At 36.9% G+C, this 25,089-nt stretch overlaps 1 protein-coding gene across 1 annotated transcript in view; it reads right to left on the bottom strand.

The window, feature by feature from the left end:
* KHDRBS2 (KH RNA binding domain containing, signal transduction associated 2) overlaps positions 1-25,089 on the bottom strand; it is a 308,356-nt gene that overhangs the window by 190,003 nt on the left and 93,264 nt on the right. Inside the window, exon 3 of the mRNA XM_059843398.1 lies at positions 10,301-10,417. Coding sequence (XP_059699381.1) covers positions 10,301-10,417 — 117 coding nt within the window. The remainder of the gene's footprint in view (positions 1-10,300; positions 10,418-25,089) is intronic.

The following is a 25,089-nucleotide window of genomic DNA, read 5'->3' as shown; positions in this document are numbered from 1 at the left end:
TGCAGACAGAGGGGAGATTGCAGTTGAGTCACTTGGCAGCTTGATTCTAATGCATAATACATGTGTACATAACTTTGTTTACTTTGCTGGGGTATTTAGAAAACCTTACAATATTCCACAAACAAAAAAGTTAAACTGCTTTCAGGTAAAAAAAACTACTAAATATTCACAAGTTGACAAAACAGAAAGCATGTTAACGTCTTCTCTGCCGAGGGCTACCTCTACCCTTCCCACACTGCTCTCTTGCCACTTCTTTGCCTTGCCTTTTTTAAAGTTTCATGGTCTTCCATTACCTTCAACTTAAAAAGAATAAAGCTGAAGCACTACCTCAATGTTTTGCTCTTTGGAAATAGCCTAATTTTGTAGAAAGAAAAGAACGTGTCCCATCTTTTTAAACCCAGCAGTGTAAGTCTTACAAATGTCCTGTCAGAATTACAAAATATCTAAGTCAGTTTTAACATTACATTCAAGGGAGGCGATAAAGACTTTTAATATCACCACTGTGTTACATCAGTAATAAAACAACATCTGCTGGAGGTCTGATGTGGGTCTTATGTGAGGACAATGCAATTTTCTAACCTATCAGCTTCAGAGTATGAAATTTTTAACACAGAGCTAAATTGCCCTCTTGGCTATTCTGTTTTGAAGATGTCATCACTAATCACATGGAAGCCTTGTATCACTACATGAATTGTGCTAGTAGGAAATACTTGCATTGCTGTATCTTGTTGAACCCCTACAATTACTCTAACACCTCACTCTTCAGACTGGAGCTCTAGTCTAAAAATTAACAGAGAACTATATGGAGATTGCATATGAATTTCATTTGCTTGCTCAGCTAAAGACTAAGAGTGATTTATTCCTTGCACTGGTCATTGGCAAAACTGCCAGTGGCTTCAGCAGTACAAGAAATGCACTTGTGGGACTCTGAAAATGTTAGAGAATATCTTATGGACCTCCTCAAGCATCAAAGAAGAACAGTCCAACATTTTTCAAATTCTATTTAAATTACAAACATTTAAAGTACTCAAATGAATGTCCCACTTTCCTGGTTGTTTTAACCTGTCTTGGCATGTAACCAATCTATAAACTTTAATTTTTCATCAGTAATTAATACAGGTTTAATGTAGGAAGATATGATAATCTCAATTTTATGCCAATTTAAATTTTCAAATTTAAAATAAAACCTTGTGTTCCAATATTCCATGTGTATGAAGAAATGTAAGTATTTTTTCATTTAATACCAAACACATTCATTAAAACAAGAATATCAAAAAGATCAGAGACTTCAGCTTGGTTTCTTTTAATAAGCACGCAAACTTGCACAAGTTTTTTGGTATTTATGGCCTTTTTCAAGAAATCACAGACAAATAAGTTACAGAATCAACGAGGCAGACTTTTTCCAATATTTGCAGTCCAAAGTTTATAGTCCAAAATTTGTCTCTGAGAGACAAAAAGGACATGAAGTTTTTTTTCATTTGTTCAATTTAGGATTTTTCTCTCCCAGGGAACATTTACTGAGCAAAACACCACCAGAGCAATCTTCACCAAGGTCTTTTTTGTTACCACTGCCTCAGGGAGACACTGCATAAGAAGTGGTCAGGAAATAAATGTGATGCTCCTGTGACCCAGCAGTTCCTAATGGCTTATTCTTGACTCTGATGACAGTCCAGGTCTTGTACCACTGAAAGCAAACTCCAATACTGAATAACATCTACTTTGTGCAACATCCTGTGTCCCTTTTCAGAAACTGACACGATGTACATGTGAGTATCCAATTACACAAAAATAAGCTGCAGTAAATTTGGCTCTAGCTGTAATACTGGAATGCTGTAAAAGTCTGCTGACACAAACTCATAAGTAGCATTTTTACAGAAGTGCAACTAAAAAATTTACAGCTGCCGTGAGGGCAGAAACAGGCTGCTTACTGAGACATATAAATTACTTCTCTAATGAGACAAAAAAGGTCCTGTTCACGTACTCCCACAGTGCCCAGGCAGAAGATGCAGAGAAGAACTGGAACCTGACTGGAGAAGTCAACAGAGTGCCCTGGTGCCCAATCTTCAGACCTAGATTCTGAAGCACAGGTCAGAACTTACAGGCAGCAAAAACGACAAGCCATGTCTCTAGAGAAAATATTTTTCTACAACTTAAGAGACTCAAACAAGGTGAAAGTCACTGTTGCAGAGATGAGGAGCTGCACTGCCTCATATATGGGCAGGAAGCAGTAATTTGGTGGGTTCTGATACTGCTATCTTTTTCCAATATAGCTATCTTTTTCTAAACCAAAGAATGGTTTGGTAGTGATGCTTTGTCTTTACATGCTGCATGAAAGTCAGCAGAAAAATAAAAAGGTGGTTCATCATCCCCATTTTGAACAAGGAATGATCTGGAGGCTTATTCAAGCATGACTTGAGAAGGCAGCAGGTTTTATATCAAAGTGAACAAACACTGTTGACTGATTTGGTGATAATTGCAAAGTAATTTTACTTAAGCTACTTGAGCTATACTCCTCTTAAAATGTATGTGATGGCAACTCCATTTAAAATGCAAGCCCTACCAATGTGTAGAAACATTTAGGAAATGAGTTACAAATCAATCTTGAGACTTTGGAAGTGACTGTGCATCTTTTGGGGATAAAAGAGTTGGACATTAAATAGCATGGGAGTTAAAAATGCTCAAGAGACAGACAACCCTAGTCACTGTGCAGGAAAAAAACCCAAGAAACTGGCTAACACAGACAGACTTAATGCTCAACCATGAATTGGAGCAATATATCACACACATATCTTTCTTTCTCTCTCCACATATACATACAGATTACAAAGCTTTCAAAAATCTTACCCTAAGCCTTACTCCTCTAAGCAAGGTCAGAGTGGTTACCCACCCAGTAAAAAAAGCAGAGCTGTTCTTAACCCAAAAGGAATTGGTTAAAAGGCTATTTTCTCTGCAGCAATATGGGCTACATACTTGAACCCATTCAAAAATTCAGAGAGAGATGTCAAAGAAAACATTGTAAATCTCTGATATAAATATAACAAACCACCTTTGTAAGGAAAAAATCCATAATGCAAAGAAAAAACTTGAGAGAAATGGAAACAAATGGATTTCCAAATTTTTATAGCACAAACTGAAAAAGCCAGGGACTACTCTGCTGCAGTTCATTTGAAGCTGCATAAATTGAAGGAAAAGAGGCAACTGCTGTTTCTAGCCAGGTGCCAAACCCAAAGTTATTGGGAGATGCTTGTTAACCCAGATGAGCTTTCTGATATATATGGAATGATCTATCACAAGGCATCTCCTGGATTCAGTATGCAGATAGGATAATTTGAATATCAGGAAGGGAAGAATTTAGCCCAGTGTGGCCAGTTAACTCCTTTGGCTCAATGGCTTCATATTTTTGAGCTTGTTTCCACTTCAGCCAACAAGCCAGACAAATAGGTAACTAATGGCAGCTGCAGAAGCTATTAGACAGAAGATGCTCCTGTCTGCCAGGGATGTGGTGCTACAAATGATCTTGGGAAAGACAACAGTCCTACTGTCTTTCCCAAAATCATTTGTAGCACCACATTCCCAGAATACAGGCAAGAAGCATAAAAACCAAAACATCAAGTGATATGACAAGAAAAGAAGAGGTTTATGACTCCCCACCTAGAAAGACTCCCACTGAATAAACATATTCTTTTTGTGCTAGGTGGAGGATAAATGACTGAATGCACTCAGTTTACTGTGATATCAAAATATACAAATTTAGTTAAAAGGATGTGGCTGAGAAGCAGAAAAGAAAACTTGTGTTTTTCTAGGTGTTGCACTCTGGGTAACAAGGAGTCTTCTGAAAAAAAAAAGAGAGGGAACAACTTTCTAGAAACAAGCTGATTTGCACAGATCTGTGAAACATAAGCAGGGACAGACAATGCGTGGACATAAGACACCTAAGAGAAGTATTGGAAGAAGCATTTTTCATTAATGTCTCATTCACTGACTTCTCACAAATTGATTCTATAGGCAATTGTAAGTTTAGATGGAAGAATAGTTTCAAAAAAAATAAAGAAGAAAGTCAGAGGAATGAAAATTATGTGCTGAGAAGATGGTGCATGAAAGATTCCCAAGGACTGGCAAGCCCTGGAGCCTACTGGTGCTGGCAAACAGGCACACATTTGTGTCCATGTGAGTCCAGAACTCAGCCTGTATCCAAGATGACTGCTCTAAGCAGATGAAAACTATGGGGTCACATATGCTGCTGATGAAATAAAGGTTCCTCTGACAGACTTTCTGAACACCTACCACTGAGCTGCCAGTAAAGTCCTCTATTTTCTGAGTATATAGTAAGAGTTGTCTTCCCAAATGTTGCTCTAACCAGGTAATTGTAAGACTGCAGTTCAGATGGGAGACTCAATAAGGTGAATAGCTTCTGAGAATAATTATTCACCTTTAGCAAAAACCTAAACCACTGCAATACTTAAGAGAATCAGTAAAAGTTTATAGAATAAAAGCTATTCTAAGAAATATTGCTTGTGATCTGTATCTACCTCAAATTGCCTCCCCTATTATGGAAAAAAACTTTTCAACTCACTAGGGGTGTTACACAGAGGTATTTTCCAAGAAACTGGGGTGGTTGAGCAGATGGAAGTTGTAGAATACAAGTAACACTGGAGGAAACAGTGATAAAGTTGATCTCTTAACCCGTGCCTGCCTACAGATTTATGTTTTCTCTGTACAAGGAGAAAGTATTTTATCTAGAATGTTTTTTTCAAGTAAAAACCTAGGTTTAGATTGTGAAAGCCTTTGGCACCTTTTGACATGCTCACTTAAAGGAAAAACAGAGAATGCAGATTACAGTAGGATTTAAAGAGTTAACATCCTTTTGCCATTTTGGTCCTTGAAGATTTCAGTTTCAAAAGATGGGGTGGTCTGCTTTTTGTTTGTTTCCTTTCCTTTGCATTTTTCTTTGTTGCTGGTTGTTTGTTATGGTCCTTATAGCCCCACAGCAGTTCATACCAGGAAGCTGAAGATATTAAGGAAAACAAAAAAAACTGTGCTGCAGCAGAAGTAGTGTGCTCTTGTAACTTTTGCTCACGTCTTGAAGGCAAGCTGAGGGCCCAGTCCTGCTCTTGGTCATAAACCTGTTTGTGGGGTAAAATGTCTGTAAGGTTTGGTGTCTGTAGACATAAAAATACAAAGTCTTTATGACTTTTAAACACAAAAAGAAAATCTAGCAGAAAAATACAAAATGGGTGAGCAGCAATTAATGATTTAATACTACTATTGATGCTTCTAGCTGTGAGCTAGTTTTCTAAATTAAATGCCACTCATTGTTCTATGTTTCCCCTAGAGATTTTCCAGCTGAATATGATAAAAGGACTGCTTCAAGGGAACAGAAATACTTGCCTAATAAATTAACATTTCAGAGATTTTGCATAAAGTCCAAATCAAAACTCCCAGCAGGTTGGAAGTAAATCTAAAAGTTATCTTTTAAAAAACTAAATTGAGTTTTTATAGAATTCCCAAATCTCTATCTCCAACTCTAAGAGCTGAAACTCCTGGCAACACACTGAGCTAAACTACCATTGCCAAAAGCCAGAGCAAGAGAGCTCTCAGGCACGGGTGGAGTGGCACCAGGTCAAAATGTGGTGCAACGGACCACTAGGTGATTTTTGGTTATTTTTGTTTTGGGGTTTTTTTAAACTTTCTAAAGTCTTTTGTAACCTCTTATTCTTGTTGAGAATGCTGACACTGTCACTTGGAAAAATATTGCATATGTACCTATACTGCATGACCTTAAATGTTTTGACAAGTCGTGACACTCAAAAGCTTTTAAAACTCTGGACACTAAAGACAACACCTTTGATCTCACATTTCAGTGAAGCAATAGCTCTGGGGAAGAATATACTCCAATGCTTGGACCACGACATCCTACAGACAAAACCTGCTGCATTTTTCTTCCCTTTTGGGCTATCTGAGCATTAATTTATAGCTTTTTTTGAAAAAACAATGAAGTCAAGAGAATCCTATCAGAAAACTAACTTTCCACTATTAGGACACTATGCCCATGGTAGACATGACCTAATGAAGAACCATATTGTGCTTCAAACCAAAAACCTACTGGGCATTGTTCACATTACATATGGACTTAATTCTGTAAGATATCGAAACATTTATTTAAAGGTTGCAGGATTGACCTCACAGCACATAGAATTTGCAGGGAAGAGACCAGTGCACCAGTACACACTGCAACTATCCCATATTTTCATATTATTTTTTAAGGCTCTCACATAACATAGCTGCTAAAAACCAACCTAAAGCTGAAATGCTAATAATTGCATCTCAGCAGTTTCACTGTGTGCTCATTTCAGATCTTTTTAGTTGCAAACAAGCTCTTAATGCTTGGTTTTTCTTCTAAAGAAAAGGTAAAGAAACAAATTCTGTTTAGCAGGAAAAGCTGTTGTCCAGTGACAGTGGCCCTTATTTGGAAAGCACTTAACCCACACAATAAAGAAAGGCATGTAGTTTGACTGCAATTATCTCCTCTTTCCTTAAGAACTGGTTTTAACAAAAACTGAAACTTGAAGAAGGCAGCAGTTAAAACTGCTCAGTGGCTGACAGAAGACTGAGTCTCAGAAAAGTAGTTAATGTGGTTTTTCAAAGCTGCAGCGCAAGTTTGTTCTTTAGTTTTCAACATGGATCTTGAATAACAGAATCCTTTCAGTAGCCAGGACAAATGACATAAGTAAATGCAAGTTTAAGGAATGACAGAAATGGGTAACAAACAGATAGTGTGCAGAATAGGAAATGGTGTTAACAGGATTTCTCTAGATAAAAAAGTTTGGAATTGGAATGGAAAGAATACATCAGTCTGCAGAAGATTTCATGCAAATACTGTGACTTATATTTTTCTTCATGTGTGTCTGACAGCTCAGGTGCACCTGTAAAAGTCAATGTTTTAGCTTTTTTTAAATCTTATAAATAACCTCACTATCAGGACACTAATTTCCAAATCCTACTCCATGTAAGTAAAATGTGGTTCAAAAATATGTTTGGAGCAAAGACAATGTGACCCCCTTTAGTTTAAATAACTGATCAGTCTTCCAAATGTCTTGCAGGTGATGAACAATGAGTTTTCAAGAAAAGATATGCAGGATAAATAACTAGTTTTCATTTTCTTAAACATAATGAAAAGTAACCAAAAATCATTCGTTGTCAAACACTTAATATATTACTAAATCAAAATTAAAACATTCTATTGTTCTTAGGTTATTCTGCTCTTCCAAACAGACTCCTTTAGGTCACTTAAAAATGTTCTTAAAAATAGAAACAAAGTACTGATCCAGTTATACTTGGGCATCTCTTCAGTAACATCTAACATAGCTTTATGTGACATAAATTAGCTCTGTGGTGTTTTGTGCACAATTGGAGCTGGTCATAATACACATTTTAGGTAAATTGCATTGCCTTTTCAAATTAATCTATCCTGTTCCCACACTGTAGGCACAGCAGAGACTCAGGAATCTCAAGTCACTCTTAACAAATCTTCCCTGTTGCTCTGAAAGGAAACAGCCTAAAATCTTGAGCCTCTTAAGTTTACCCACAGGTTTCTTTAAGGAAGATAAGGAAATTCTGAGGAACAGGCATTCCTCTGTTGATATAATCCACTTCCCAGACACAGAAACTCCCCCTCTGTATGACCAAAATTACTAACTATAGCCAGAGCAGTTCATTGTTGAGTCAAGAACTTCCCTGTTGTCATTTTGGCACTAAAAAACCTCAAATCAGCAGATCAGTTCTTTTTGAAGATTTAAGTATCTAGGGATCTAGAGCATAAATGTATTTAGCACTTTTCAGCAGCAATTCTGTTTCTGCTTCTCTGATACAACTCAGCATCCAGCTGCAGCAGACTGGAGGAGAAAAGCACATGTGCCTGCAGTTTGTCTAGAAACTGCTATGGCTTATGGTATAATATAGACAGCTTTAAGGAAATTCTAGTTTCTAGAGAGAAATTACATTGATTTTTCTTGAATACTCCTGCAAAACAAAGATCTATCAGCCAATATACATAAACTGATTTCTTTTATGGTTCAAAAAACCCACAAAAAGCCTCCAGACTTTGGTAATTTGTATTTAAATCAGTAAAAAAGTACTGCATAAATGATACTAGTGCACTTGTTTTTTGACAAGAAAACTGTTTTAACCAGAGCAAGTTGTTTTTTCCTTAGCAATTTAGCAATTCACACCATTATTTATGCTCACAGTCAAACATGTTTTCTTTACATTTTATCAGTATCTCAACCTAGAATAACCTCTCTGAAATGCTAATTGTAACTATTACCATTCCATGATTATTCTCACACTCTTTTGCCAGGAACTGGTAACACTGATGTACATGGATGAGAAAATTCCTACCTCTCACTGTAATTGCAAAGGGATTTTGTTTTCTTTTGAGTCAGTAATGCCTAAATTGGATTAAGATAAATTGCTTATGAGCCTTTCTCTACAGAAATTGCTTTCATGACTGCTGTATTTAATGCCAGTTTACCCTAGAACTTCATTTTTCTTACATCAGTCTCATATGAATGAGTCTCCATGAAGCTCAATTTCAGATTATTCTTAAGGACTATAAACCTTGTGAAGACATACTCAAATTTTGCTGACATACTCATGAGTGAATGTAGTACCTGTCATGCTGGCACTGTTCATTATGATCAGATGAAAATCAAATTATATGATGAGAAGAGTGACCAATCTCAAAATCAGAAGTCTTAATCTGTCTATTATGTGTTTAAACTTGTTTACAGCCCCCTGTCTGGGCAACTGATGCTCTCAGCAATAATAATGTGAGTGGGTGGCAGAGAATGGAGCAACTGGGCATCAGATTAGTACAAAGGCAAATTACTGCTACTTAGCAGGACATACATTCTTTCATCCAGGGAAATTTTTATGATTCCAGAAGTTAGACATAAGTAATTAAAATATTTTACCTGTCAATACCTGGAAATAAAATCAGTAGTACATTCAACATGTATTATCCTATAATCATAACTGAAGTGTCACTAAATGTCTGACTAAAACATCATAAAGAAAACTGAAAAATTAAATATGATCTATGTGCCTACTTTGTCTAGTTTGTGACCTTATTTTTTTAATATTGCAATTGCAGACCTCATAATGTCCATGTGATTGCTGATACACATTACCAAGACCAGATACTGCCAACCAAAAAATCCTGATTGGTCTTTCCTTTACTTTGGCATATTATTGCTTTCATAATTTTAGCTACTGAGATTAATGACAGAGGTGACAGAAAGGAAAGAAGAATAATGCATAACATTACTAGAGGCTATATACAGTTAAAATATAGTGCAATTAGCAGTCATTATTTCTGTATAGACCATAACACTGCTGTTCCACAGATTTCAAAAGACATCACAATGCAACCAGTACTTGTTCTTTGGGTCAAATATACATGAAAGCTTCCTTATGTCCTGGTTTTAGCTGGGATAGGACTGATTTTCTTCCTAATAAATGGCACCCAGTTGTGTTTGGGATTTAGCATGACAATAATATTGATAACACACTAATGTTTGGGTTGTTGTTACACAGTCCTTACCCAAAGCCAAGGACTTCTGAGTGTCTCATGCTCCGCCAGTGAGGAGCTGCACAGGAAGCCAGGAGGGAGCAAAGCCAGGACAGCTGACCCAAACTGGCCAAGGAGATATTCCATACCACAGAGCATCATGTCCAGTATATAAACTGGGTGAGGAACTGGTTGAGGAGGAATGACATTTACCTGCAAGTAATTACTTAGGGGCATTGACCAGGCTGTGACTCCAAACACCTTTTTTTTTTTTCTTTATCTACAGTGCATTTTGTTATCTTGTCCTAGAACTATACCCTGAATAAATATTCAACATTTTAAAAAAACCCCATCTCTAAAGAAACAGAAAATAAAAGAGAAAACTCATTTATGTACACTAATATTAAAGCAGTAATATATACAAGCTGTACTTTCACATGAGAAAGACTTCTCTAAGAGCAAATGAACTTTAAACTGGTTTCTCTTTTAGGTGAATTACTTAAAGAACAGTGATACTATAGCAGCTGTGAAGGTCTAAGCAAGGTTGGCATAGCAAGAATAAAATTTTATTTAAGCAAATGATGCAACTTGAAAAACACAAACTAGCCTTGGAGTCAAGAGTCTATTATAGGCATTTTAATTGAGTCATTAATAAACAGACTGACAATCTAAGTGTAACACCTAAAACAACATATGTTTCAACTAATTGCTACCAGAATCCAAAGACAGTACCTTAGCTTTATCCCTCATGGATCCTTTTCCCAGGATGGACATTTTTGCACCTGTTTCTTCTTGTAACCTCTTTAAAGAGTTTCCTCTTGGTCCAAGCAATTTCCCAACAAAATTGAACTAGAAAGAAAATAATGAAATCTTTTTTAGACCCACAGGTATTTTTCCAAAAACTTAATGAACATGATGACTAAACAAGAAAATTTTGATTTCCTTTACAAGAAATATTCCTACTTAGCTTTAAGCCTAATTGACAGAGATACAAGACTGGAGAACCAATATATTCATTCATCTAGTGTAAAAGACAGTAAAAGCATTCATGGTTTATTTGAACCCTGGGAGGCTCCTCTCTAGGACTAACAGGCCAGTGGCTGCTAGGTTAGTGAATTGCTAAACAAGATATTTGCTCATGAGAGGCACGGGTGAAACAGAGAGAATGCCTAGGTTCTTTCCCAAGTTAACCAGCTTTACTTGCAAGTAGTATATCCTGCAAAGTTAGAGCTTTAGATTTTTGGGATTTGATGGTTTGTACATCAACTTGAAAGCAAGTGCTGTTTTGTGTATCGCCTTCAAATACCCTTTCTGCCAGCACCAGAACAAATGACAATCAACAGATCGTGGTAGATATTCAAGGACATTTTCTAAAATGAACATGGCCTTTTCTGCCACACTGCTAATATTCCTAAACACTGCACACTTCATGCTACACATACAGCAGTTTTTTCTGTATGAAGAGGAGAGATGTCTTTAAGAAAATCAGATGACAGTATATTAAATAAATGAGGTGTTAATATCAAGTTGACACAGAGCAGCAAAAACGGGGAAGTCTATTAAGTAATTTGTCCATTCTGTAATCAACAGATTCTTCATTTATTATTTCCAACATCTTTTAAAATGCTATGATATGTGGTCTTCAGAAGTTGACTGGACATCACCAGCACTTGCTTAAAATGTTTTGGAATTATGTTCAAGTCCGAACAGATAGTATTCTGGTCTGGCTTTCAAAAAAGAAAGAGCCCCACCAAAGCAAAAGGGGTGTCATTGTATCAGCACTTCCTTGGTTTTATTTCAGAGAAAAAGAACATGACATTAAGAAATATCAATCAAGAAAATGTTGCTGTCAAAAATACACACAAAAGTCTATCAAGATGTTATAATATACATTGTTTTGCACTACCTTCTATTTTAAAAACGAAAAAATGGGGAAATATTCTTGTTTTCACTTTAACCAGCAAAAACATAATAACACAAATGCATCAGCCATTTTAGTAACACCCAAACTCTGAACCATGCCAGATGCTCCAAATCCCAATCTCGCTTTTAGTCCAGTGCCTTAAAAATAATTTTCAACTCCCTTCAAATACTGGGTAAACTATCTAAGAAAATAGTATGTAATCACAGGAAAAATAAATATGTATGGTAAAATCTACTGCCACCTAAACCAAAAGATAATGTGCCCATGGAGGAAGTAAGAAGTGGTAACAATTTCAGTAAAATTTAGCATGATTTGAAGCTCCAAAACCAGATTTTTCAAGCTGGTGTGTTTTTACTTTTTTCCAATTCTATCTATTGATTTAATAAAACGTATCAGCTCTTCAAAACAGGTCATGACTTCGAGTCAATGTCCCAGTCAATGCATCAACAATCCTCTGTCTTCAAACTGTTGCTCAGCCTCTTCCATGGAAAACTTGGCTTAGAAGAAGTTGTTGGCTTCAAATTGATTATTCAATTTTGTATGAAAATAAACCAAACAATGAGGAAGAAATGGCAAGAACTGAACTTTAATACTAGATAGTAGACTTAATCCATTGATAGAAATAAGATTTGAAAAATCACCCATTTATATACCCATGTATGCAAGGTTTATTAGGGATGGCTGAGCAAACAGCAGACCTCTTGTTTCTTTGCAGGGACCCTCTTACCTGTGGAAGGGAGGGTGTCACAAGTTACACCACCAAATCTTTTGTGACATTTACAGATCACCAATCAGACAAGAACCATGTCCTGCTGCATCTTTCAGTGTTTCTTAAAACTAAGAAAAGCTACCCTTTCAAAGGTGAAAGAACTGTAACATGTAACTTTGGAAGAAATTATGAGAAGGCCAAAGCCTACCAAAAACCAACCAAAGCTTGAATACATTTGTTCTCTGAATGGAATAAAACTATTAAATTACACTCTGTGAAGATTTATGTTGACCATTTATATTTAAGCACTTCATAAACTGTATAGTCATTACCTTGACATATTGCTGCAAAGGAGCAGTATGGCCAGCATAGACCCCGTTATGTGCTAAGTGGATTTTAATCACTTCACAGGAAATAAGTGGCTGGGGATTTTAATTCTATTGATTATGTAGCAGACAGACACTCACATTTCATCCACTAGCTACAAAACACATATCAGGAAGGAAGCAGTTACTTACAACTAGAAAACTGAATTGCTCTTAGTTTTGTTTGGTCTAAAACTGCAAAAAAGCCACGGCACTGCATCTGGCATCCTACTGTTTACACTCAGTCTTCTGAAGCAAGTCTGAAGCCACTGGATATCCTCAGCACAATCTATAATCCCAAAACTCCCCAAGGTCTGAAAGTACTGGTAGAGTAACTTTGACTCAATAACTTGTGAAAAATTATATCCTTTATGTTCACATATAGGTAGAAGCAGCACATAGGAAAGAGGATGTTTCAGTGAACAGCCCAAAATGTAGGAAACACAACTTCATTCCTCACTTTTTTTTTTTAAATGAAGATATGCTGGGCAGAACCAATTTTAATACTGGAAAGTTTAGGCTCCAGAGCCACACACATGCACACATAACCTGAGCACAGAGAAAGTGAAGGAAAATGTGGAAACTCAGGCAGCTGGACTGCATATAATGGTGAACCTTGCTCACAAACACACATTCCTGGTGCAGCAGCTGTGACTGCAAATCTTATTTTGCAATCTCAGATGCATTCCAATCCTGCCATGCGTACAAATTTTCTCCAAATAACAGTAGCTCTAAGTCTCTTAGATAATATCTGGTCATATTAGAAAAGGATAGCTAAGAAATGCTGACATATAGAAGAGAGAATATTGAAAGAAAGCTTTCACTGCTAGGGAGCAAACAAACTTCCATTTGAAAAATACTGTTGTGTTTCTAGATGTTCTTACTGGGGGCTTAACTTTTCAATCATGTTTATGAACATGATGAAAAAGCTAGGTTTTCTAGCTTGCAGAAACCCTTCCTGGTTTATGGCAGAGATTTTTTTATATTATTTTCTTAGATTTTTTTTTAATCATTTGTCTGGGGGAGATGATGCATGTCTTCAGGGGAAAATGATCTTGTGAGAGCAGGGGATGCTTTACTTGTATTCAAATGCATGATGTTTTGAGTATCAACAACTGTGAAATAAACCTTCTCCTCTGCAAAATAAAACCTGACAGAGAATACAGCTCAATAGATCTTTCCTTTATCTACAGATAGTATCTCCAAAATCTTCCCCAACCAATATACACAAACAGTTTCAGCCGATTTATCGGCATCCTGATTGCTTTCACACCTCACACAAGCAATCACACATTAAGGTGCCCAAAGCCAAAGCTCTGGCTCCCCATCTTTCATCAAAAGTTTTTGTTCTAACTACCTCAGGACAACATATCACAGGTATAAGAAATCTAAGGGATAGTTTATAGCATCAGCATTCAAGCCTCAAGCTAAGTACAATGACTGTTAGAAAATGCATGTTTACATTTAGAAGAATATTTGTTTCCCTAATTGTTGCAGCCTGAATACATTTCTACTAGAACTATGACACTTCTTACTTTATAAAAATCTAATTTAATAGGGCTTTACAACCAGAATCAAGGAATATGCTTACCATTCAAAAAACACATTTGTGTCAGTGACTTTCTATTTTATACACAGATCAGTGTTCACAGCAGTAACAAAAGCTAGATAACTAATGAATGGGATAAGACAAATGTTTCCAGCTGTAAGATAATACAGAACAAAGCCCTGAACTGGGAGAAGAAATTAATTTCTTCTAGAAGCGGCACACCAGGAAACAGCCCTGGCTTGACAACATGAAACAGGTTTATTATTTCTCAGTGTGTTGTTCACCATTGCTATCAGTTCCTTTGTGGAGAGACAAAGTGTCATTACATTTTCAGAGCAACTTATCTTCATGAAATCCTGTCCTTATTCATGGAGAGCAGGATGGGGATAAGGGTGGGGAAGAATCTTTCTAAATTCCGTCCTGTTCTCAGGAAAAGTGGAGAAGACAAAGGCGGTCATGCCTGAACAAAATCTTACTGTTTGAGACCTGCCTATAATTAAGGTCCTATTCTAGGAAATTTGACAGCTTATTTAATTTAGAACAGCATTTATTTTAAAAGTATCTCATGTTTTGATATGCATAAGGGACTTCACGTTAAGGACGTACTGGACTACTATGAATGCAAATTTTATTTTTCTCAACATTTTGTAAGCATTGTATTACAATGCCTGTACAGGCTTTAACTTTTGGTCAGCCCTGAATTGGTCAGGCATTTGGGCTGAGCATTGTAGGTCTTATCCTACTGCAACTATTCTACTGTGGGAAATGGAAAGATAGAAACTTCCACAGACACAGAAGGGTTTGATTTGCAGCCTTGGAAGAAGCTTGGATTGATGCAAAATTAAAGTACACAGACATGAGGCAAAAAAATTATACACTTATGTTTCTATAGTTGTAAGTAAGAACATGCCTTAAGTAAGTGAGAAACTGTATTGATAAGATGGTGAAGGGTTTATAACGTAGGGATGTAATTGTACAGAGTAAGCTAAGAGTTCAGATGTTCTAATAGAAGCATATGTCTGTATGTGTGATAGTAGCCATTGGATAAAAGTATCAGTAGAAGTACGTAAAGGTGATAGGTTAGAACAGCAAAATAAACTTTGTGGCAACTGTCCATGGGATTAGAAAATTATATACTGTCTTGTAATGAAGAACTTGTGACCATTTTGAACTACAGCAGACTGCTTGCTCTTTTAAACCTCACAGCCTCTGAGACTGATGTTTATCTGAGGAGCAATCAATCAGTTTTAGCCCAACTGTCATCCCATTCCTTCATTACAAGTGGTGATAATAATATTCTCTTCTCTTCCTCAGCAGATTCTGCAGAATCCAGGTTTGTCTCCCTCTATAGGTAGCTGCCTACCCCATTCAATATCTAGTACTTCTTGGCTTTAACAAAATGAATTTAGTGTTCCAGATAAGCATGCAACATTATTTTTTTACTACAACTATGTGATGCAATGTTTGCTGTCTCTTGGAGAAGAGCTTCCAGGACACCTGTTTGGTAGGACTGAACTTTGCAGAGCTCTACTTTAGCAGAGCATGTCAGGAGACAGCAAATACCAGAAGCAGAAAAGGAATGTACCCTGGAGATCCACTCCAAAGAATGTGTGCTACTGCTTTCTTATAGTCTTGTATCAGAGAAATGTCTCTGCAGTAGTCCCAGAATCAAAGGAGTAATGGAGAAAGCTGCCCTTTCCTCCAGAGCTCACTGGGTCTCATCTCTCTGTTAGGCTTTGAACAATAACCCAGTGCCAGGCTATGCACAGAAAAATTAAATGTTCAAAGACAAAATACAGCTTCTTGAAAACTCCAGGCCAAATTAATTTCAGGTTTAAATCAGTGGAATTGCTTAAAGAATAAATTCAATCTGATTAACGAAGTTAGAATTATTAAAGTTACTGTGACTAGAAGATTTAACTAAGAAATAAATGGGTTTTTATTACACCTTTTTTTATCTTGAGAAGTACTGGGAACTTGCATTTACGACATGCTAGAAGAAGATGCTGCAATACTTGTCTGGCTATTTACTAGTTCATTGCAAGCATCTAAATCTACAGTGAAAATATATTTTTGGCATAACTCCATGAAACAGATGGTCAGCAACTCCAGACAAAAATCTTCTATATAGAAGCCTACATTGAGATAGGAAAAATACGTCCTCACTTTTCACTTTTAGCAGTTTTCTGTCAGAATTCTGGCAACAAGTTGTGGCATTCAAATACAGCAATTTAAATGAGCTTTAAAATGAAAATAAATTCCATGATAAAAAGAAAAAATTGGCATCTGATATACCCTTCTTTAATTAAAACTTTCTTAAGTCAGGAAAACTGGGAGTGGCTGTTTCTCTAATACATGAGTTAGCGGTGTCATTTATTAAAATCTGCTAATCTGTAAAACACCCAAGCATTTTATTTTATGTGGTATTGTTTTTAAATCTAAGGTGAGGTAATTGAGGAAAAGCCAAGGAACAAATGAAGTTGCGCATCTCTATTAAATCCTCAATTAACAAGTTGTTAATTGCAAAGGTTTTATTGTTTAGTTGCAGAAGTATCCAGAGAGACTCATTGTACCAGGCACTGCACAGCCATGCAGGAAGACATGATCTTGACCCTATAGAGCTGTCACGTATGTTTAAAAAACCCAAACTAGACCTCACTGAATGTATGTAGCAACTATTGCTTATCTGGATTGTGAAACCATTGTTATTAAAATCATAAGGCTCGGATATCCAAAAGGGTATTCATACTCAAAGTAAGTGCAGCAACAACAGCTTCTGCTGGTAGAAAAACACCACCAGAGCCTGCTTTTTGCAACTCCGAAATGAGAAAGAGGATCCTAATGTTCAAGGCAAGGCTAGATGGTCTAGTGGAAGATGCCCCTAGCCACAGCCAGGGTGACTGGAACCAGGTGATCTTTAAGGTCCCTTCCCACTCAAACAATTGTACAACTCTATGTAACACTTAATCTTTGGCTTTTGTCTGTCCCCTGCAACCTGGGTTGTTACACTGCTCTTCCTAAGGGTGTCCCTATTTGTCCAGCCCAGCTGGGGCAGGAGTGAAGGGCCAACAGGAATGGTTCTCAGGCTTCTTGAGCCTGTGCTGGGGAGAGGTTAGAGATGTCAGCAAACTGGCCACCAGTCAGAGGTCGTGACTGATCCCAACCCATGCCTCTAAAAGGTATGGAAGTGCTTTGATGGCCACTGCTCCCTGCTGGGAAACTATGCAAGAAGAGCAGTATTTTTAAAATCTGCAGAGTATGCTGAGCTAAACATGTCTTTCCCTTGTACTGGATTTGTATTTTATTGAATGAAGGGCAAGAGGATTCTTTAGAACACAAAGCCACCTGGCTTTTAACATTCATTCTAGCCAAGCTTGAAGTAGTCAAATTTTACCACTTACGGGAAAATAAAATACAAAGTAAGTAATAAGGAATTCCTGGAACTATGTGTCTAAGACTAGCTCATTTGGAAGACATTATCTAAAATGGTATTTATACAAATGCCAACAATTACGGCTGCAGAAGTGCACCACTGAGCTTTTCCCAAAGTGCACAAAGAAGTTTTTAATGAACACACTCACAGGTATGGAAATAGGTACCGAGACTACAACACTTAAAAGCACAATCAACATTTGGCTAATTGGGCTTATTACTCCCACAGATACACAATTTACCGGTCACAGTAATAAACACCATCTGCTCTTTGCTAACTGGCAGCAACCTAACAACTTTTTTCTAACTTGAAGAGTTTGTAATGTAAAAGAATATCTAAAGAAGTAATAGTACAGTGGGACTTCCATGCACATCATCTTACTCTTACTGAACTGAATATGATTTCCCATTATGTGAAAGATTTCTCTTTGCCAGATGATATATTTCCCAAGATAAGCTTTAAGTCAACAAGAAACAGGATAAGTTAGGATTGAATACCCAACCATACAAATAATGTATCTTTCCCATGTATGTTAGTGGACTACTCAAATGTAGCATAAAACACAAATTTCTGATCAGTCAAGGAAATATATTAAGTTAATTTGGACCTAATGTGTTAATGGACTGATTTAACATCCATGCATATAGTATCTAATTTTGTAAACACCATTGTATTAAAACACAAATGGTTTATGTTAATTTAATTAAAAACTCTGTTAGTAAACTTGATTTTGCCTTTTGCTATTAAAGTAATTATACTTACAATAGCATTTAAGTATCAATTTACATATACTGAGCACTATGCAAACAATTTTATTGTCAAGTCATGTCCATAATCAAAGCAAAGCATTACTTTAAAGTGACTGACATATGCAAACCACATAGCTCTGTGGAAATTAAACAAGCCTGTGAAAGCACTCCAAAATATTTTATGAAACTCTGGTTCCTTCACCTTCCCCTGCTGCATTTTCTACACTGCTTTTTTTTGGTCTTTGTTACTAAGGGCAAATTCAATGAGATAATTTTTTTTTCTTCCTTCCATCTAATTATGTTCTACTTCTACTGTAATTAGAGAAGAAAACCAAGTATCCTTCAAGATTTTTAAATGAGGTCTTGACTGATCTGAGAAGGTAAGGCAAAGAAATATTTGAAGAGGAAGAAGCATCCCAAAATAACATTGACAAGAAAGAAACAGTTAATAGACTTAACTCAATGACTCAAACTGCTGCTGAATTCTGTTCCCAAATAGCTGAGGTAAGACATCTGTCCGATCTCAACTATAATTCAGGTGAAAATGATACAAATTAAAGAGAACAGATATTGTGCTCTATTTGTCCATTCAGTCAGATGTGACAGGACAGAACACAAACTGGGACAACGCAGGATAATTACCATTAAGTAAATTGCCATTGTTTATGAACTGATTTTCAACAGACACCTCCTGTAGCAATCTGTTCAAAGAGCAGACTGCACACTAACTGAATAGACTCCTCCTTAATTTTTTTTTTTTTTTCTCACAGTGATGAGCTTATGGAAAGAAAACAGCCAGCATTACCTCCATTATCTGGCAGAGAGCTTTCCATTGGTTTATATAGGTAACATACTGGGCTCAGAGAGAGCATTCTCCAAACTGGAACTGCCCCAACTTGCATTTTAGCATGCAGACTAGGGGACCTGCAGAGCTGCCTCCTCCACAGTACACAGGGCTAATTGCAATAGTAAAAATCAGTGGAACTGATACCTGATTTTGCATTTCATTTAACTCTGCTGATTGCAAACCAAAAGGTAAAATATATTGAGTAATTCCTCTGTAGTTTGATAGCAATGCTACAGATTTGCTAACTGTAAAGAATCAAATGTGTTAAATAAGGACACAACAAACAAGACTTTTTCCCCCCATTATTTTTGGTGGTTGGAGAGCATCCAGAGGAGGCCATGAAAAAGATCAGGGGACTGGAGCATCTATCCTGTGAAGAGAGGCTGAGAGAGCTGGGGTTGGTCAGCCTAGAGAAGACAGGGCCCTGGGGGGACCTCAGAGCAGCATTCCAGCTCCTGAAGGGACCCTACAAGAGAGATGGAGAGGGACTGTTCACATGGGCTTAGAGTGACAGGACAAGGTGAAATGGCTTCAAACTGGAAGAGAGCAGACTAGGATCAGATAAAAAGGAAGAAATTCTTCACTGTGAGACTGGAGAAGCAATGGAACAGGTTGCCCAGAGAAGCTGTGAATGCCCCATCCCTGGCTGTGTTTGAGGCCAGGATGGATGAGGGCCTGAGCAATCTGATCAAGTAAAATCTGTCCCTGCCCGGCAGGTGGGTTGGAACTTTAAGGTCCCTTCCAACCCAAACCATTCTATGATCCCATGATTCTATGATTTGTAAATGTTCATAACTTGCCAAGTTGAAAGCTCATAGCACTCTCTATGTGCAATTCAGAATATCTATTCATTCTCTTTAAAAAAATAGAAATCACAGAGTTTTATAGTATTTGAGTATCAAAAGAATCCAAAAACCTGAGACTCATTTGTAATACTCTGCTGATGGTATTCCCTTGCAAGCAACATACTGTGCTTCAAACTTCATTAGTGTAGTACAGGAAAAAGTACTCGCAGGACAACACCTTGAAAGACCAAGCCATAGAGTATGTGACAAATGAGATGGCAAGCATGAGCTGGAAGGCCTGAGTGCCTTTGAATAATGCAAGCTGGAATACCCAACAGTCTTGCCATTGCCATACAAAAACTCCTGGGTGAACAAAACTGTGGTTTGGATGCCCCTACCAAATAAAATATTAAATTATCTGCTTTTTTTTTTTCACTTGCACCTTTTTTTTTAATTCCTGCACCCCAGGCTCAGATCTGATTCACACTTAAAAGAATATTATGGAAGTAATATTGAATTCTCTAACACAAGATTTAGAAGTGCCTCAGGTGTATTTCATAACCATCTGATTTCAACTTAGTATTTATTCCATCATAATTACCTTGCTTTAGCACATCTAAAACCTTCAAGAAGGATGAATTTGTTTGTAAAATACATATTAAAGAGAGCCACCAATATGAAGGCAGTGAATATTTTCAATTTTTTTCAATTCACCTTGTCAAGACAATACGTCCCAAGCTCCAGCTAGTCAAGGGAGCTGTGAGTCCTCTCCTGGAGTTGTTAATGTGACACAGCCATACCCAAATAACAGATTTGGTATCTAGGAAGATGATTCAGGCTTTGAAACTCACTTTCACAGTGGCACCTGACCAAGTTGGTAGACTTGTGTCTGTGTACTGAATTTCAAGCACATCAGTCCCTTTCCACACCCTTCTCTGCCTGGAGCTGCTCTTCATCTCCAGTTCAACTGCCTCATTCCTTAAGTAACTGTGTGAACTTTGGGATCTCACACACATTTCCATTTACAAAAAGTCATAAATTCCACACCTAGCTCAGTGTCTAGGTCTTGCAATAAACAGAACAAATTCTACTCCTCCTGGGAACCTGCATCTTCCAGTACTCTTCCATGCTCCTCCAGGAAATCACTGCATTCAAGTGTTACAAAAGAGGAAATGTTTTGATTTGCAGCTCCCAGCATTTATACTCCCTTTGTGTCTGCAAATGCAATAGCTACTGGAATGAACTAAAACAATGACAGCAAATATGTGACAAAAACCTGTGAAACAATAAGGAAAATTAACTTCTAACAGACACTGAGGGGAAATATAAGTGCAAGTTTACGTGGAACATTATATTCTGTGTAAATCTCAAAAGTGTTTTGAAGCTTTTTTTATTTGATAAAGACCATATATGTCTCAAACATTAAGATTATAGCAAAGTAGAGGAAGCAAACTGATTTATTCTTAAAGGTAAAAACTAAAGATTTGTTCCACGTGTAATTTACTGGCAATGTTTTCCCACTGCAAATTTATTTACAAAACAATTCTACTCCTCTTAAAACTGAATACACCTGTAAATAATATTGCATCAAAATAAGAACAAACCAGTGCACTCCAACCTGCAGCAACAATGAAATCAATGGACAACTACTCACTCATGTAATCTTCACTTAAAACACTATACAATGATGCTGACAACCGAGCAAATGCATCCTCACGTTGATAGCACCATCTTCAAAATCACAAAGTGGTATATATACTTACACCACTAGATTAATATGAGAAACTGCTTTATAAAAAGATTACTTATTTTAGCATCTGTGCATAACCTCAAATTTCATGTAAAGCATTTAAATTCATAGAGATTTGCCTCAGACGACAACTTTCACCCTTGCCATGTCTTCTCTTATGCCATGTGGCATTCTGCATTTTTTGGAATTACAGCAGAAAATGGATATTTCTAAGTCTATTGTAGAAGTGTAATTTCCAGACCAAGGTTTGTCAAATGCTTGTAGATGCAGAGTATGGGCATTACATGTTTGGTTATTCTTAGGCCTGTACATCACCTGCTTAGAATAATGCAAGCAGCTGTCTCATTAATCTTTAGCAAATACAAAAGAAATTAACTCCATGCTTGCTAACAAACATGGATGCCCAAATCCTAAAGGGGCTTTCACCTGATGAATTCCAGGGTCACAGCAGTCAAGCCTGGTGAGCCTAGAACTGCACTATTCTCTCAGAAATGTCTCAGAATATTTATAAGCATGACATGGACAGAGACCTGAACTGGTGGCTCTGAGGAGAAGTGCATCCTGCAGACCCCATACACCTGTGCAGACTCCAGACACACACTAGCAGCAGCGATTTAGAGTCCTTACAGTAAAAAAAGAAACAGACAAGGGACACAGGACAGAACTTCCAGAGACAAAATTCTCAGGTCATTTGAGAGCTGAAAGCTGCGAGCTGCATGGCAGCAGCCTTTGCCACATCCTCCCTATGGCGTGGGCAGACTCAGAGAGAAGGGGATGCTCCGAGGCAAAGCTCCAGCCATGGGCTGAAATAGCAGTGTCAGGAGGAAGAACTGGGAGACACCTGGAACTGAGACACTTCCAGGATAGGAAGAGGCTGTACAAAAAAGAAAATACCTCCTTTGAAGTACAAGGGATCTAGCTGATCTCTAAAAATCAAAGAGACGACATAAGCAGGGTATGGAATTACATTTAACTCAATTATTAAATTCAAGAAAAAGATGTTTTTAAATCCAACCTTTTATTAAAATAAGGAAAACAAAAATGGCCATAAACTGTCAGCCTAAAAAAGCGAAGTACAGTTTCCACACAGGAAGTAAAAGAAAACTTTGAGGAACAACTTGAAGAAGTATAAAAAAAGAAAATAAAATAGTATTTAGAGATCTGGAAGCCAGACAGAGAGCTGGTAGGGCTAACAGATGTTCAGGCTATAAAAGGAGGATTCAAGAAAGATGAGGTCAGAACACAAAAATAAAATACTTTCTCTCCATCTGGGTTCACAGTGGAGGAAACTGTGACAGGTGGTTGGGAGGAAGACTGCAATAAAAAATTTCTAAGAACTTCCAATTAAATTACTACAAATCAGAATAAACAGTGCATTTAGTGAAGAATAAAATAAATACATTAGGTAGGTAAAGTGCTGAGAGGTGGCTATTTTAAAGGGAAATAATTTCTCAGGCATCTATAAGTGTTCTCTAAAGAACAAACTAACCTGGACTAGGTTAGAAAGTAAACTGATAACTAGACACCTGATTTCCAAAAGACCGGGATGACATGGTGTTAGAAGGAAGGGCCTCTCATGGAAACAGAAAGTGTGTTTAAATACTGGTGAAAAATTGTAGTAAATCACCAGTAGTCACACTGGAAGGAAGTAATTAGTTGAGTCTTTCAGAGATCCAGTAGGAGACTGAAGCCAGGGAAAGCAATGAATAGTGAGAAAACAGACTTTACTGATGATGCTAAGCTAAGTCAAGGTTCTGAAGGCTGGACTGGCTATAAAAAATTACACCTTATGACACTTGGTGATAAAATTACAGCTGAAATACCATGTAAATGAATGTAAAATAATTAAAACGCTCTATCTTTACAAATAAAATTATTTGCTGATTCTAAGTCCTTGGAAATTGCCTCAGGAAAAAAAAAAACCTCAGGGGAAAACAAGAGACCCTTGCAAGCAGCAGTCTCAGAACCAGCACAAGATTGCTTTCTGCATAGCAATCCTCCTAATTTGAGTTTTAAGGACTGACCAGAAGATACACCAGAAGAAACTACCCTGAGCTCAGGATAGCCTTGGCAAGTTGGGGTAATATTCTGGAGATGTGTCTCTGCATACTTTGACTGTATTCCATTTTGGTTTTAGTGACAGCTTGCAGTGTTGGTCACTGCTGGAAGAGCTAAACAACAGCATTAGTCATGCCGGAAATGGATAATAATGTCATTTGCAATATTTTGCAAGAGTATGAAATAGTCAGAGATAGTGAAGCAAGTATTACCATCTTTTTATAGATCACATGCTGTGTTCATTCAGTGTCCGGCCACCAAAATACTATGCAAAAAGTATTAGAAAAAAAACCAAAACATGCCAGAATTTTGTTCGTACTGTATTATACTGAAAAATTAAACATATTTTTATGCAAAATTTCATTTTGAGTTATAATATTATACTCTAAAAATTTAGGCACACGTAATTCTTGTCTTTTAGGTTGAGCATAACTGACTGAAATTTATTTAAAATATATTTTGAAGTACCCTTTGATCCAAATATTAAGCTCTAAAGATGCACTTTTGGCAGCACTCTGCAGTCATACCTAGAGATTCGGACAGCAATTTATAACAGTGATGGCCATTAAATAAATTATATTCTTCATTTCAATAAATTATCATCCCTGAAACATTAACTACAATCCATCTATGGTGGCATGCTTTCTTCTGCTATTCAGAAAGAGATATCAACGTGCATTTTTTTATTTCATCCAGACAGAATATGACAAACAAACTCCTTGAGTTTCTTCATACTGCAACATATAAAAATAGACTGAAGGCCTAATCCTACTCCTCTATTTGTCCAGGAATTTTCATATTTTTAGGACTAAGAAATGGATGCAATGTAATTAATAAGGATGTCACAGAATTATGGCTCAACACTCTGGTTCTCATACAACTCACACTTGGTCTGCTTCAGATGGAAAAGCACAAGGAGAGTGAAGAATGGGGTTCTCTCTGTTTTTTTCCTATTGATTTACTAAACCCACAATGATTAATGATCTGATGTATTCTTTAGAAGAATTAATCTGAAATAGGTTATTATTCATCTCCTGCAACCTTGATTTTAAAAGATAGCACTTTATAGCCATTCAGTGTAGATTCAGACTTTGTAGCTAAATTGAAAGTCATATAATTGTGAAACAGCCTTTTCAAGTAGTAACATTGAAATTCCTTTTTTACTTTGTCACTGAAACACATCAAATTTATTTACAATATGACAGAATTCACCAGGACAGACTGAATAGGTGAAAATGTCTTTGTTATAAGATGTGGAGATCAAGGTTCATCTGTAAAATATATATTTTTCAAAATATTTATTCTATCTTTATAGAGTTTTGAGGCCCTTATAGGCCATAGGCATGAGGTAG

This window comes from Haemorhous mexicanus, chromosome 3 (genome assembly GCF_027477595.1).
Source record: "Haemorhous mexicanus isolate bHaeMex1 chromosome 3, bHaeMex1.pri, whole genome shotgun sequence".
Lineage (NCBI taxonomy): Eukaryota > Metazoa > Chordata > Aves > Passeriformes > Fringillidae > Haemorhous > Haemorhous mexicanus.
The sequence above is the reverse complement of the archived record's forward strand: the minus strand, read 5'-3'. Positions and strand labels throughout refer to the sequence as shown.